The 16184-nt window shown below is 42.3% G+C and overlaps 1 protein-coding gene and 1 pseudogene across 1 annotated transcript; both read left to right on the top strand.

The window, feature by feature from the left end:
• The first annotated feature begins 6849 nt into the window (after positions 1-6849).
• On the top strand, positions 6850-7161 carry LOC129043956 (cornifin-like; annotated as a pseudogene).
• Positions 7162-14430: 7269 nt separating this feature from the next.
• Positions 14431-16184, top strand: SPRR1B (small proline rich protein 1B). Its single transcript, XM_054501367.1, has 2 exons — positions 14431-14516; positions 15611-16184. Exon 2 carries the CDS (start codon positions 15630-15632, stop codon positions 15897-15899), a length of 270 nt encoding a protein of 89 aa, XP_054357342.1. The 5' UTR covers positions 14431-14516; positions 15611-15629; the 3' UTR covers positions 15900-16184.

Below are 16184 nucleotides of genomic sequence, written 5' to 3'. Positions count from 1 at the left end.
ATAAATTTCGGCCATGGCACTGCTTTCATGCTTTAGGTTTTGGTATGTTGTGTTTTTGTTTTCATTCATTTCTAAATATTTTCTAATTTACATTGTTATTTCTTCTTTGATCCACTGTTTGCTTAAAATTGTGTTACCTTCCATAAATTGGTACATTTTCCAGTTTTTCTTGTTATTGACATCTAACTTCATTCTGCTCATTGAAAAAGATACCTTGTGTGATATATATTTTTTAAATCTACTGAGACTTAATTTTTGCCCTAACATATATTTTATCCTAGGAAATGTCCCACATACACCTGAGAAGAATGTGCATTCTGTTGTTGGATAGAGTGTTCTGTGTATATCTGTTAGATCTAGTTGGTTTACTGTGTTGTTCAAGTCCTCTATTTCCTTACTTATCTTCTGTCTGCTAGCTCTATTCATATTGAGAGTGATATGCTGAAGTCTCTGGCTATTGTTGTAGAATTGTCTATTTCTCCCATAAGTTCTGTCAATTTTTGCTTTGTATATTTGATGATGTGATATTAAGTGCATAAAAGTTTGTAATTGTTGTATCTTCTAGCTGTATTAAACCTTTGTGTATATATATACATATGTATATATATGTATCCTCTTTTTCTCTTATAAGTTTTTTCATTTAAAGTCTGTTTTATCTGATGGTAATATAACTGCCTCTGTTCTCTTTTAGTTACTATTTGCATAAAATATCTATTTTCATCCTTTTACTTTCAACCAATTTGTATCATTGAATCTAAAGAGAATTTTTTCTAGACAGCATATAATTGGATCATGTTTTTAAAATCATTTTGCCCATCTCCGTCTTTTGATTGGAGAATTTAATGCACAGACATTTAAAGCAATTACTGGAGGGGAGGGGCCAAAATGGCCAAATAGGAATAGCTCCGGTCTGCAGCTCCCAGCAAGACAAACACAAAAAGTGAGTGATTTCTGCATTTCCAACTGAGGTACCCAGTGCATCTCATAGGGACTGACTAGGTGTCTGGCATGATCCACAGACAGCAAGGAAAAGCAGGCTGGGGTGATGGTTCACCTGGGAGGTACACGGGACAAAGGGACCACCCTCCCCCAGCCAAGGGAAGTGGTGAGGGACTGTTACCCACCCGGGGTACCATGCTTTTCCCACAGATTTCTGTAGTCCAAGAATCAGGAGATCCCCTCATGAGCCTACACCATCAGGGCCTTGGGTCTCAAGCACAAAACTGGGCAGACCCACCGCAGCTGCTCCCACTGGCGGCTGTTTGGGCAGGCACTGAGCTGCAGGAGTTTTTACCTACACCGGCGGCACCTGGAACTCCAGTGAGGCAGGAGAACCATCCACTCCCATGGAAAGGGGGCTGAAACCAGGGAGCCAAATAGCCTCACTCAGCAGGTCCCACTCCCAAGGAACCCTGCAAGCTAAGACCCACTGGCTTGAAATCCCCGCTGGCCAGCACAGCAGCCTAGAGTCTGCCTAAGACGACTGAGTTCCTGGGAGGAGGGGTGGCTGCCATTACTGTAGCTCTAGTTGGCAGTTTTCCCCTGTCAGTACTAGGGAAACTGGGAGGTTTGGACTGGGCAGTACTCCCCACAGCACAGCACAGCAGCAATGGCAGATCATGGCCAGACTGCTTCTTTAGGTGGAACCTGGATCCATCCCCCTTCACCAGGCAGGGTCTCACTGCAGGAATTCCAGCAACTCCAGCCAGGGGCTTACAGACAGAATTCTCATCTCCCTGGAACAGAGAACCTGCGGGAAGTGGCAGCCATGGCCTCAGGTTCAGCAGATTTAATCTTTCCTACCTGCTAGCTCTGAAGAGTCCAACTCATCTGAACGAGAAGGATTCTCCCAGCACAGCGCACCAGCTCTGCTAAGGGACAATTAGACTGCTTCCTTAAGCAGGTCCTTGATCCCATGCCTCATGACTGGGTGAGACTTCACAAGAGGGGTTGCCAGACATCTCATACAGGAGAGTTCCAGCTGGCATCAAGTCGGTGCCCCTCTGGGACGAAGCTTCCAGAGGAAGAAGCAGGCTGCCATCTTTGCTGTTCTGCAGCCTCCACTGGTGATACTCAGGCAAACAGGGTCTGGAGTGGACTCCCAGCAAACTGTAGCAGACCTGCAGAATAGGAATCTGACTGTTAGACGAAAAACAAACAAACAGAAAGCAACAACATCAACAAAAAAGAGCCCACAAAAACCCCATCCAATGGTCAACAGCCTCAAACATCAAAGGTAGATAAATCCACAAAGATGAGGAAAAAGCAATGCAAAAAGGCTGAAAATTCCAAAAGCCAGAATGTCTCTTCTCCTCCAAATGATCGCAACACCTCTCCATCAAGGGCACAGAATGGGGCTAAAGCTGAAATGGATGAACTGACAGAAGTAGGATTCAGAAAGTGTGTACTAACAAGCTTCACTGAGCTAAAGGATTATGTGCTAAACCAATGCAAAGAAGCTAAGAACCATGACAAAAGATTACAGGAGCTGTTAACTAGAATAACCAGTTTAGAGTGCAAAATAAATTACCTGATAGAGCTTAAAAACACAGCACCAGAATTTCATGATGCAAACACAAGTATCAATAGCTGAATTGACCAAGAAGAAGAGAGAATATCAGAGCTTGAAGACTACCTTGCTGAAATAAGGCGGGCAGACAAGATTAGAGAAAAAAGAATGAAAAGGAATGAATAAAACCTCCAAGAACTATGGGACATGTAAAAGACAGAACCTATGATTGATTGGAGTACCTGAAAGAGACTGGGAGAATGGAACCAAGTTGGAAAATGCACTTTAAGATATCATCCAGGAGAACCTCCCCAACCTAGCAAGACAGGTCAACATTCAAATTCAGGAAATCCAGAGAACCCCAATAAGATAATCCACAAGAAGATCTGCCCCAAGACAGATAATCTTCAGATTCTCCAAGGTCAAAATGAAGGAAAAAATGTTAAGGGCAGTCAGAGAGAAAGGCCAGGTCTCCTACAAAGGGAAGCTCATCAGACTAACAGCAGACATCTCAGGAGAAACCCTAAAAGCCAGAAGAGATTGGGAGCCAATATTCAATAGTCTTAAAGAAAATAATTTTCAGCCCAGAATTTCATATCCAGCCAAACTAAGCTTTATAAGCAAAAGGAAAATAAAATCCTTTTCAAACAAGCAAATGCTGAGGGATTTCATCACTACCAGAACTGCCTTGCAAGAGCTCCTGAAGGAAGTACTAAACATGGAAATGAAAAACCATTACCAGCCACTACAAAAACACTGAAGTACACAGACCAATGACACTATGAAGCAACTACATTAACAAGTCCACAAAATTAACCAGCCAGCATCATGATGACAGGATCAAATTCACACATAACAATATTAACCTTAAATGTAAATGGGCTAAATATCCCAATTAAAAGACACAGAATGGCAAGCTGGATAAAAAGGAAAAGGCATTAACCGACTCCTTAATAAATGTCATTAAGGTGATAAAAGGCTTCTGGAAGTTATATCTTATGGTCAAGATTAAAATTTTATAGATTGTAGAATTTTGAAAAACAAATTTAATTGACTTCTTGCTGTTTTTATTAGGGCTTATTGTTTGGAAAATTAAGTATCCTTATTATGCTTCAAAAACTACAGTACACCTGTTGTTAGATTCCAGTCTTGCCTAATGTTTTTCAACTGTTATTATTTTCTACAGTTTGGACCAAATTCTAATTTTCTTGGCTACAAGTCTTCAAAATAATGTTTTCAATTCTTTTCCTTCTTTTTCCCCCCATTTTTCCTAATTGAGAGTCACTAAAAACTAAGCTGTGCTTTCTTAAAGCCCTATGAACTGAAGCTGGACAGCTTAAATTTTGGAAGAAAATAATAGCAACCTATTTACATACATAAGCCACTTTCATACCTGCCTACTAATATATGGACTTCAGAGTAATGTGTCCTACATCAATTTTCCAGGGTTTTCCTTTTGTTTGTTTTTCTCCCTTCCTCCCCCTATTTTCTCTTCATACAACATGAGACTTCACAATCTGCTAAAATGAGCTTTCCTAATAACTCAGGACCTACCCATCTAGGAATAAACCATCCTAGCCATGAGAGATCAGATGAAACCTGGGAAAAGAGACTCAATTTCTTCTAAAATGCTCTCTCCAAAAGATTTTTTTAAAAGAAAAGGGGGGGAAGAATGATAAGAAAATAAATCTTGGGGCCCCCAAATCACTAAGCTAAAGGGAAAAGTCAAGCTGGGGACTGCTCAGGGCAAAACTGCCTCCCATTCTACTTAAAGTCACACCTCTGCTCACCAAGATAAATGCATATCTGATTGCCACCTTTGGAGAGACTAATCAGAAACTCAAAAGAATGCAACTATGTGTCTCTTATCTACCTATGATCTGGAAGCCCCCTCTCTGCTTCCTGCTGTCCCACCTTTCTGGACCGAACCAATATTCATCTTACATGTGTTGATTGATGTCTCATGTATAAAACCAAGCTGTGCTCTGACCACCTTGGGCACATGTCGTCAGGACTTCCTGAGGCTGTGTCATGGGCATGCGTCCTCAACCTTGGCAAAACAAACTTTCTAAATTAACTGAGACCTGTCTGGTTTCACAGCTGGAATGAAGGTAAAACAGCCCTCCCCAAATCCACTTCCTTATAGCAGGGCTCATTTTGCATATAAAAGCCCAGTTGGCCAGAGACTCCTAACCAGACCTGAGAGGCCAGGGAGCTCAATCTTCTGAAGTAAGAGTTCCAACCTGAAACTGTTTAATATTCACCTAATTGTATCTTATTTTGATTGGGGTCTCCTTGCAATGCTAAGGCTATAGTTATTTGAAATGGATTTGCAGTTTGTACTTAAGGGTACTGTAATGCCCAACCTTGTTTTTTCTTTTTCACCTAGCCTTATTTCCACCTGAATAGACTCTCCCTTAGCTAAGAGAACCAGACAAACTCCATCTTGGCTCTTTCACTGGTAGCCCCTTCCTCAAGGACTTAACTTGTGCAAGCTGACTCCCAGCACATCCAAGAATGCAATTAACTGATAAGATACTGTGGCAAGCTATATCTGCAGTCCCCAAGAATTCATCTGATTGATAATGCCCAAAGCCCCACGTCTATCACCTTGTAATAGTCTTAAAGCCCCTGCACCTGGAACTGTTTACTTTCCTGTAACCATTTATCCTTTTAACTTTTTGACTACTTAACTTCTGTAAAATTGTTTTAACTAGATCCCCCTCCCCTTTCTAAACCAAGATATAAAATTTAATCAAGCCCCTTCCTCGGGGCCAAGAGAATTTTGAGCGTTAGCCATCTCTCGGTCACCGGCTAATAAAGGACTCTTAATTCATCTCAAAGTGTGGAGTTTTTCTAACTCACTCAGGTACAACAGTACTAAAGCAGTTCTTTTTGACTTCCCACTCAGATTACAGCTGTGGGACTGAGACTCAGAAAAGGGAAGTGACTTATTTTAGAGTGCTACTCCTTGAGCAGGAGGAATGAACTAGACTCCATGCCCAGGACACTTTTAGTGATATTTTAATCATTTGTATGATTTTGAGAATTGTCAGCATCAAAGGCACTTCATTAGACAATTTGGATGTTCAAAACTTAAATCTAGGTGCAGTGGCACATTCTGTAGTCCCAGCAACATTGGAGGCTGAGGCTGGAGGATCACTTGAGCCCAGGAGTTTGAGGCTGGCCTAGGCGAAATAGCGAGACCCCATTTTTTAAAAAGAAAAAAAAAGTTAAATTCTTCCTTGCTACACAAACTTATGATCTATCAGAGAACATAACACATGCATAAACTTTGCAAACATACAGCATGGGGAGTGATCAGTAGAGAGGACAAATCATGTACCATGCTGTGGCTAAATAAGGAAGATGAGTGTAAGGTTCTTGTATCAGTTCAAACCCCAAGAACGTGCCAACAGACAACACGTGCTGTTTTAATGAGTGCCTGGGTACAGGCAAGCTGAGGCCTAAAATGGCGTCAGCCCCAAGTGAGGACGGGGCAAAGGTTTTATAGTCTCCTGTAAACAGGAAGTGTCCTAGTCTGACGCAACTGCTATGTTGTACCTGGATGGCCTCTTTCAGGATCTTCAGGGGTACGTGTCTTCCAGCCAGGGTAGGTGTCCTCCAGCCAGCTCTCTTCCTGCTTCTGCTATCTTGCTGACACATGCTGCTGATGCAGATGGCCTTGCACCTTGGGACTGAGCCTGAGAAGGGAGGAATTATTCATCTCCTTAAGTTTTCAGGCCCGTGGGAGAATCTTACAATGACACCATCAGGGAGGACAGCCAGGAGGGGTAGGCAGGTGTGGACAAGTAGTGTTGGCATGGAGAGCCTTCCAGAAAACATGTGCAGTGGGCAACATGTGAAAACAGGGTCACAGCTGGATCATATGGGCCTAAGGAGGAGGTTTAGATGGAGTTTTCCTATGAGAACTATGGCACTGTATAAGGTAGGCATGAGTGAGTAGACTTTAGACTATTGACCTTTCCAAATTATTGCAAATCTGGGGCCTCCCATCAGTCCTTGGAGTCTTGTTAGGCTCCCTTACTAGTGTATGCTCTTAGATACACCAAGAAAAATGGAAGCTAAGAGGACATGACTTATATGGAGCAGAACAAATCAACTTTAACTCTCTCCCTTTGAAACTGCTTGGGGATTATCAAAGTTTCCTTTGATATTACATTAAGAAAACAGGAAGAAAGAGAAGAGCCCAGGAGTTCAAGGTTCTCATTCCTCTGGGGACATGCAATAAGATGTTTGGCATTGCATTTGGCTTCATTCCTATTTAATCAAAGCACTGAATCTGCTTTTTTGTCTCTAGGTCCAGCATCCTTTCAAGCATGAGTTCCCACAAGCAGAAGCAGCCCTTTACCTCACCCCCTCAGCTTCAACAGCAGCAGGTGAAACAACACAGCCAGCCTCCCCCTCAGGAACCATTTGTTCCCATAACCAAGGAGCCATGCTACCCAAAACCTGGAACCTGGAACCTGGAAACACCAAGATTCCAGAGTTAGGCTGCACCAAGGTCCCTGAGCCAGGCTGCACCAAGGTACCAATGTACACCAAGGTGAGCAATCTACACCAAGGTACCAGAGCCACATCCTTCAACAGTCACTTCCGGCCCAGCTCAGCAGAAGTCCAAGCAGAAGTAACATGGTGCACAGACAAGCCCTTGAGAAGCTGACCACCAGATGCTGGACACCCTCTTCCCATCTGCTTCTGTATCTTAATTGTCTGTAGACCTTGTAACCAATACATTGTCACCCCAAGTCATAGTCTTTCTCTTATTTGTATTCTAAAAATATGTACTATGAAGCTCCTTTTGCTTGCACACACTCTGAAGAATTCTGTAAGCCCCTGAGTTAAGCAGAAAGTCTTCATGGCTTTTCTGGTCTTCAGCTGCTCAGGGTTCATCTGAACATTCAAATGAAAAAATTGCATGTTTCCTGCTCTGCCCTCATTAAATCGCTTTTAATTCCAGTCTCGGCTGTGTGTGTCATTGGCTGAATCTTCCTCCTTCCTTGTTTCTCCATTGTGAGTCAGGACCTATAGACAAAAAGGAGTTGGTGTAGAATTCATCTATCTAAACCCAATACTATATGTTTCTATGTGTGTACGGGGGTACACTTGGGGGTGTTCCTGGAATGACAATGGGTATTCTGTGATGGTGCATAGAGATTGCCACTTTGGGCAGCCACAGGCTCTCCTTTTGCACTGAACTGAGTCATGCCTGAGTTCCATGGTGCCTGCTCCAGGCCACCTCTAATTCTTAGTATCCTCCCCACTAACTTCCTGTCTGTTCCTAGAAAACTTTACTCCTACATATTTGAACTTGATATTCTGTTTTGCTTTATTTGTTTTACCTTCCAGATACCCCAACACATATAGACATACACACACACTCACTAAAAGGCAGATTCATTTTAAATAGTCACACACTTACATAATCACTCACACAGCTCTACTCTCATTGGCTCAGGCAATGTTACCTTTTGCTGGGTATTTGCCATGTACAGGGAGGCCTGAAGTTGGAGGAGCAAGAGGGAGTGGAGGATACACAGTGCCTCCCTTGCATAATTTTGCAGTCTTGTCTAGAAGTTAGGACATTCACATCTTTTTCACACAAGTACTCACTATACAGTCTCTCTCTCTTTCTCTCCCCCATCCCTTTTTCTTTCTCTCCCTCAGAATAACCCACAGAAACAGATTTATCCGGTAATTCCAAACAAGATGTGGGTTTTAAACAGGGATTAGGATTACACAATTTAGGTGAGGTGAATAACTGGCCACCAAGTTAGGAAAGAGTATGTAATTAAGGTATAAAACCTCAGGAGTGAAAGGAGACTTAAAGAGCACCTAGTAGAATTGCTCCATTTCTTAAATGTCCTTTGTAGGGACATGGATGAAATTGGAAATCATCATTCTCAGTAAACTATCGCAAGAACAAAAAACCAAACACCGCATATTCTCACTCATAGGTGGGAATTGAACAATGAGAACACATGGACACAGGAAGGGGAACATCACACTCTGGGGACTGTTGTGGGGTTGGGGGGAGAGGGGAGGGATAGCTTTAGGAGATATACCTAATGCTAAATGACGAGTTAATGGGTGCAGCACACCAGCATGGCACATGTATACATATGTCATTAACCTGCACATTGTGCACATGTACCCTAAAACTTAAAGTATAATAATAATAAAATAAAAATAAAAACAAATAAAAAAAGAAATTGATACCCAAAAAATTAATTAAGGTAACCCTGAAATTATGTTTCTGCATCACCCTGGAGCATAATTCCTCAGACTCCCAGCTCCCAACTCTCTCCTGCAGCCTTGTTTTTTTTATTTCAGGGGTGACCAACAGGTTTGCAGGTCTGTGTTGAGTGGCTCTGGGATATTGTAGAATGGTCTCTAACAGTAGAAAGGATGACAAAACTTCTGAAGGGCTACAGTAATCACCAGGGAACAAACTCCATTTCTTGATAGGTTGCATGGTTCATAATATCAAAGTGTGAAGCCAGTGACAGGTTACACCTGCATGATACACAGGTACTCCAAATAGATTTTACAAGACCTCAGAGATATTTGGAAATGATAAGACAAAAATTGTCCAAAGAATCATTACAAGATGATGAGTAGTTGTCAAACTGGCAAGAGAGAATGATGTCACTTGGGCCTGTTAGGTATGCGCATGATGAGGTGGTTTCAAATTACTGCTGATTCTATGATAGAAACTCTAGAGATAATTTCAGGACCAATCACAATTAAGTAGGCTGATTCTGGGTGGGGAAGTGGACTCTATGATACAGAGCTATTACAAATGTAAAGTCATGCACTTACTTGTTCCCATTGTTTGAGGCTGCTTTTTAAAAATACGTATTTATTGTGGAAAATATATCTCTCACATAAAAATTGTGATTTAAAGCATTTTTATGTGGGCTTTTTTGGCATTCATTCCATTTACAGTGTTGTGTGTCTTTGTTTATATATATATGTATGTGTGTGTGTATGCATGTGGGTTGGTGGAAGATTAAAAAAATCCCAATACTTACTATAGCAAAATATAAACAGTGGTTATTTCTGGCTGTTTAATGTTAGTGTTTATTTAATAGCTATCTGTTTTTTACATTATGAATTATATAATAATTTTTTTTTCTTTTTTTTATTTTTTGAGATGGAGTCTCTCTCTATCACCCAGTCTGGAGTGCAAGCGCTCAATCTTGGCTCGCTGCAACCTTTGCCTCCCTTTCTTTCAGATATTGCTAAGTAACAAGAATAATGTTCTTCTAGCAGTAGCCTTGCCAGCCAGCTCCTGTAATCTTACCTGCATATCCTGTTACATATTCTTCCTGGGGTCGAGAGACATAGTCTTCAAGTGTCCAGCACTTTTCACGTTTCCACAAAGCCCACCTCACCACTGTCCACCACTACATTGTCTCTCCTCAGTGTCTGCCTCTCCAGTAACCACCTAGACAGTGTCTGCCCGAGTCTACTTTGAAGCCTCCTTCATCTGGCCAGCAGCAACACATTTCCCAAAGCAGTCTCAGAAGCTGGCAGGGGGAAAACATGACAAAGACAAATGGATCCTCCCTCTCATGACTCTCCATCAAATGTTCTTCAAAGCCTGAAATGGTGAAGAAGACCTCTTCACGAAGCTTCAGTCTCTGATCTCCCTGGGATGAGGCTAAATTAAGAGAAGGATTCTTTCCTAAATTTATCGTCATGCAGCATTCCAGGGTAAGCGAGGAAAGGACAAGCCCCAGCAACATCAACTTTTCCAGAGTCTCCAAAGAAGGAACTTAAATCAAGTTCAACTTTCTTACAGTGATCTGTCCAACTTTCTGTGCTCTGGGCATTGATTTCCATCCTTATGATGATTGTGTTTACATATCCACTTCCTGAATTATGTGCCTCTTTCACGATTGTCTTAACCTGATTCCTACAGTAAGTTGTGCCTGACACTAATGCCTCATAGGCAGGAAGTTTATTTGGGAATGCAATCCCAAGGAAGAGGAATAATGGACAAAGGGAAATACAAGAAGGAAGGAATGTCCATTCAAGAAGGCATTACAATTTTGCACATCACCCAGAACAGCTGACAGTCAAGTCCATGGGACGTTTTTTAATAGCAACTCAGTAAATTTATTGACTTATTTTAGGACTGTAACAATAGAATTGTTTTCATTTTAGCACTCAGTCATTTATAATTGCAAAGACATTGCCTTATAGGTCCTTGAATAATGGGAAAAGGGAGAGAAAGTGACTTTGTAACTTAATTAGCATATATGATGTCAGTTAATGATTGTTGAACAATCCCTGTACCAGTTACTGTTGTAAACACTCTACTGTTATTAACCTATTTAGTCCTCCCAGCAACACTGTGAGATACCTACTACTATCTTCATTTTATGTACAAAGAAACTGAAACACAGGTTAGGGTAATAACTTGCCCAGAGTCACCAATATTTCAGCTGGGACCAGAACTCAGTAAGTCTGGCTGCAGAGTTCACATTTGTAACCATTATTTTACAGTCACTTCTCAAACATAAAGTACCTAATACAGGTGCTGTACTGATAGCTCAATAATGGTTAGTTCCTCCCAACTATGTACTTTCTTCCTGAAATATTTTATTATAATTACGACAAAGCCATTCAAAACTGAATGCTGAAACTTGTGTCTTACCTCTTTTTTTATTGGGTCATATAGTAGTCTCCTTCCTCCCTCCCCCTCCCCCTCCCTCTCCCTCTCCCTCCTCCTCTCCCTCTCCCTCTCCTTCTCCTTCTCCTTCCTCTTCTTGTTTGTTCCAGAGGTACACATGCAGGCTCATACATGAGTAAATAACGTCTTGCTCAGGGTTGGTGTACAAATGATTCCATCACCCAAGTTGTGAGCACAGTACCTGACAGGTAGCCTTCCAACTCATTCCCATCTTCCACCTTCCCCCCAAGCACTCCTGAGTGTCTATTGTTCCCACTTTTGTGTCCATGTGTATTCAATGCTTCGCTCCCACTTATAAGTAAGAATATGCAGTATTTGGTTAATTCTGGCATTAGTTCACTTAGGATAATGGCCTTCAGCTTCATCTATATTGTACAAAGAACATATTTTAGCAAAGACATGAAATCAGTGAAGATGCCCAGCAACAGTGAACTGAATAAAGAAAATGTGGTACATATACATACATCATAGAATACTAAGCAACCATAAAAAAGGTCCATGGATGGGACTTTCTGATGATCTTTAAGAAGTAGTCTCAGAACTCTCTGTCCTGGAGATGAAGGCAGGAAATATTTATCCATTGTCTTATTTCCCTCACTATCATCATTTGTCAAATCTGGGCCCATAGGTATTGACTCCCCCACATTTCCCAGTTGTACACACAAAAGCATTCCATGAGTGCTCTGCACTGCAGTATCATAGGAGCCCCAGATCAAGAAGAAAGAGGTATGTAGTATGGTCTGCAGAGCAACTTTATCAGGTATCTTCCACACAAAGCCCATCCAAGCCTATGTGAAAAGAGCCACATGACTGTGTATGGATAAAAGGCAGGGCAGAGAGAATTTGTACGGATATCCACGAGGTGTCAAGTACAGTTAATCAGAAAGGTCAGGCTTTGATGTTAATAAAAACAATTAGCAGCATTCTTTCATCCTGAGAAGGACAGACATAAAAGTCAGAGACATATGGGGAGATGTTAGTTGCAATCAGCAGCCATATGGCTTCCCAGTAAATCCATGGCTGATCCAGCACTGCTGATGAGGAAATTGAGCTTTCTTGTATAGTGAAAAAAAAAAGCAGCGGGGGGATTTTTACACCTAGCTATTCAATGTAATTTAGAAAAAACAGCAGAAGAGTAAAATGAGAAAGTCTAGAAGCTAGAATGAGAACAGTGCTGACTGAGGGAGAGGAGATATGTCAAGTGAGTGCATCAGGACAACACCTAAACAGCATATTGAATGAAAGTTCCCCCAAGACATGTGGGTCTAGGAAAGACATGGGAGGCAGGGGCCCAGCCTCAGAGCTGAGGTTCAGGTCAGCCAGGTCCCGGGCCTGGCAGCATGGAGGACCGAGAAGCAGGAAGCAGGTTGCCTTGGGCTTGATAATCCCACCATATTGCAAACAAAGTGTGCTTATAATTTCCTTCATAGGGTCTACAGGGAGCAGGTTTGAGGAGAGGCTTGTGTCCAAGTCTAGAAAAGAGCTCAACTGATGCAAGAGGCATGGTGATGACAGTGGCCACAGACCAAAGTGAGGTGACTACTTAAACAAGGAGAGAGAGAAATAGATAAGTGGATGTATTCATCCATTTTCATGCTGCTGACAAAGACATAACAGGGACTGGGCAATTTACAACAGAAGAGGTTTAATGGACTTACAGTTCCACATGGCTGGAGAGGCCTCACAATCATGGCAGAAGGCAAGGAGAAGCACATCACATGTTATATGGATGGCAGTAGGCAAAGAGAGAGCTTGTACAGGAGAACTGCTCCTTTTCCAAAACCATCAGATAGCTTGAGACGTATTCACCACCACGAGAACAGCACTGGAAAGACCTCCCACCATGATTCAATTACTTCCCACCAGGTCCCTCCCACAACACGTGGGAATTCAAAATGAGAGTTGGGTGGGGACACAGCCAAATCATAGTGGATAAAATGACAGAAATATCTGTCTCTTGCTAAGCTCTTACAGCTTTTCTCAGCTTATACCATGAGGCCTGCCGCAACAAAGGGTTTCCCCTGTAAAAAAATTTCCTGATAGTTCTCAAAACAGCCTCTGGTGTCTCTTCACAAATAACATCATCCATCCATCTCTCCATCCTTCCATTCATTCATTTATTCTATAATTGTCAATTCTCTGAGCAGCTACTACACACCAGGCATCATGTGAAGATGGAAGGTAGAACAATGGCTAAGCAGAGGAACCTCTGGTGGTAGCTGGCTGGTCCTGGGCTCAAGTTCATGAGAGGTGACACAGCTGTGCAGCCAGCAGGTGCTCTATAAACATTTAGATGAGTGAAAATAATGAGGGAGGGACCATCCAACACCTGGATTTGAAGGATAGTTTGGATTTTCCAAAAACCACATTTGCAACAGGTTGTGTACTGCAGGTAGGCTTGGATTAGTGACCTAAGTTTCATCTTATCTTGAGGAGAGTGAACTTTGATATAAGGGCTCAGGGAATCCCAGCTCCTTTGTTCCTTCCCATGTTGGCTGCAGAGAAGGGATTCCCCATGATAGCCAGGGTCTTCAGGGCCTGCTGTCACAATGTACAGAATAAATGGATGGACTAAAAGGGCCAGGTTGCTCCAGAGCTTCCAAATGTGACCGTTCTTCCCAGAGTTTCACTGCTCAGAACTCTCCTTCATAGACTGAGGTCAGCCTGCCCCTATGCTGTTTACCCTGAGTTCCTCCTTGGAGAAAAGGCTTTTTAGAACCAAAATAATCATTTTAGTTTTTCCTTTCCCCTGCCAGGCAGGAGTATACTGAGTGATGGATTAACAGAATATTACTATTTTTTACCTAGCCACCATGCCCTTGGCCTTCCAGAATAACCAGAAATACCTATTGTTTATCTCTACATCCACTTCATATATTAAACAGCTCTGCAAGTGTCACCTGTGCTGAAGATTAGACTCTTCCAGAAGATAGGACTGTTTCTGGTTCCAGCAGCCCCAGAATGTCTTCCTTCTCTCTCTTTCAGCCCACACCACCCTTCCTATAAACACTACACCTGGGAGCAAAGGGTGCTCAGGGGGATAAAGCCCAGGTGACATCCTTGTCAGACAGCAAGTGCCACAAGTTTCATCACAAAAGTTGAGTCAACAGGTGGATGAAGGAAGAGGGGTGAATCACATCTGACAGGTAAGGAATGTAGGCACAGCAGCCCAGATAGATCCTGTTTCCTTGAGGCAGGGCTTGTTCCATGCATAAAAAGCCAGTTGGCTGGGAACACTACACCAGTTCTAAGGGACCATACGGAGTATTCCTCTCTTCACACCAGGTGAGTCTCTTTACTTGGAACCCTTTAGCATCCATTCTAGGTATTTAATTTTTATTAGAGTCTCTTTGGCATTCTTGGTATCTTTTTTCCTCATTATTGAATTTGATCATAGCCATGCAGACTGTTCAATTGAATTATAACCTCTAGGAATACCTTCATTTTAAAAGTAATCATGCTGTGGGCTTGAAGAGACTTTAGACATTATCAGTTCTTCTTCATTCACTCTTTCTGTGTCAGCAAGAAGGGGGTTGGTATATTCAAGGATCCATAGTAAGTTTGTAATAGGATAACGACTAGAACCCAGGTCCACAGCACTTACCCTGACATTATAATTCCTTCTTATTTATAATTTTAATACAGAGAATTTTATTCTTTCAACAGATACTTTTGTGAGAGCTTACTATATTTGGCAATTTGTTTGCAAAGAAATAATTTAAGCAGCAGAAAATGTACTCTATGATACTACAATTTAATCAGGAAATAAGAGCTAAAATGCATTGCATAATAGTAACTTATCAGTGCCAGGTGATTAGGGCAAGTTCTGTAACAGTTTGGGAATACAGAGATTTCTGGAAGGTTTTCTCTAGAGAAGCCACTAAAAGTCCCATATGAAGCGATCTGTGGTGTTTGGTTAGTGCTTGAATGAGTTGGAACAAGGAAAACATTTAAGACAGAGGAGAGCTTGGGCCAGGCCACAGGTGGGATTGTTTGGGGTTCTAGAGAGGTCAGAGTTATACAATAGATGATAAGCCATGCTATTTATCAGAAATGAGTGGGTAGATTTAATTTATTAGGCTTTTTTTTTCCAAATAACCTCACATTTCCAATGGTCCAGTATTATGAGTCTCATATTCCTGCTAGAAGCCTGTTATTGTACTGTGTAGGAAGAAAGAGAGCACCAGGAGAGGCCCTGCTCCAGTGGGGCAAGAGCAAATCATCTTTAAGTTCCTCTTCTTCAAAGGCTCAGAAATTAATCAAGTATTCTTTGTGGTCAAGAAGGGGAAAGAACATTTGCTTTTTAAGAGACCAGAAGTGGTATTCACCATGGCTTCTTCCCTATTATTCTCTGTTTAAATCATCTGTTCTGTCTCTAGGACCAGCCACTGTTGCAGCATGAGTTCCCAGCAGCAGAAGCAGCCCTGCACCCCACCCCCTCAGCTTCAGCAGCAGCAGGTGAAACAGCCTTGCCAGCCTCCGCCCCAGGAACCATGCATCCCCAAAACCAAGGAGCCCTGCCACCCCAAGGTGCCTGAGCCCTGCCACCCCAAAGTGCCTGAGCCCTGCCAGCCCAAGGTTCCAGAGCCATGCCACCCCAAGGTGCCTGAGCCCTGCCCTTCAATAGTCACTCCAGCACCAGCCCAGCAGAAGACCAAGCAGAAGTAATGTGGTCCACAGCCATGCCCTTGAGGAGCCAGCCACCAGATGCTGAATCCCCTATCCCATTCTGCGTATGAGTCCCATTTGCCTTGCAATTAGCATTCTGTCTCCCCCAAAAAAGAATGTGCTATGAAGCTTTCTTTCCTACACACTCTGAATCTCTGAATGAAGCTGAAGGTCTTAGTACCAGAGCTAGTTTTCAGCTGGTCAGAATTCATCTGAAGAGAGACTTAATATGAAAGCAAATGTTTCAGCTCCCTTATACCCCCATTAAATTCACTTTCAATTCCA

This window comes from Pongo pygmaeus, chromosome 1, assembly GCF_028885625.2.
Source record: "Pongo pygmaeus isolate AG05252 chromosome 1, NHGRI_mPonPyg2-v2.0_pri, whole genome shotgun sequence".
Classification (NCBI taxonomy): domain Eukaryota; kingdom Metazoa; phylum Chordata; class Mammalia; order Primates; family Hominidae; genus Pongo; species Pongo pygmaeus.
Note: the sequence above shows the minus strand (reverse complement) of the source record. Positions and strands in the feature narration are given on the sequence as shown.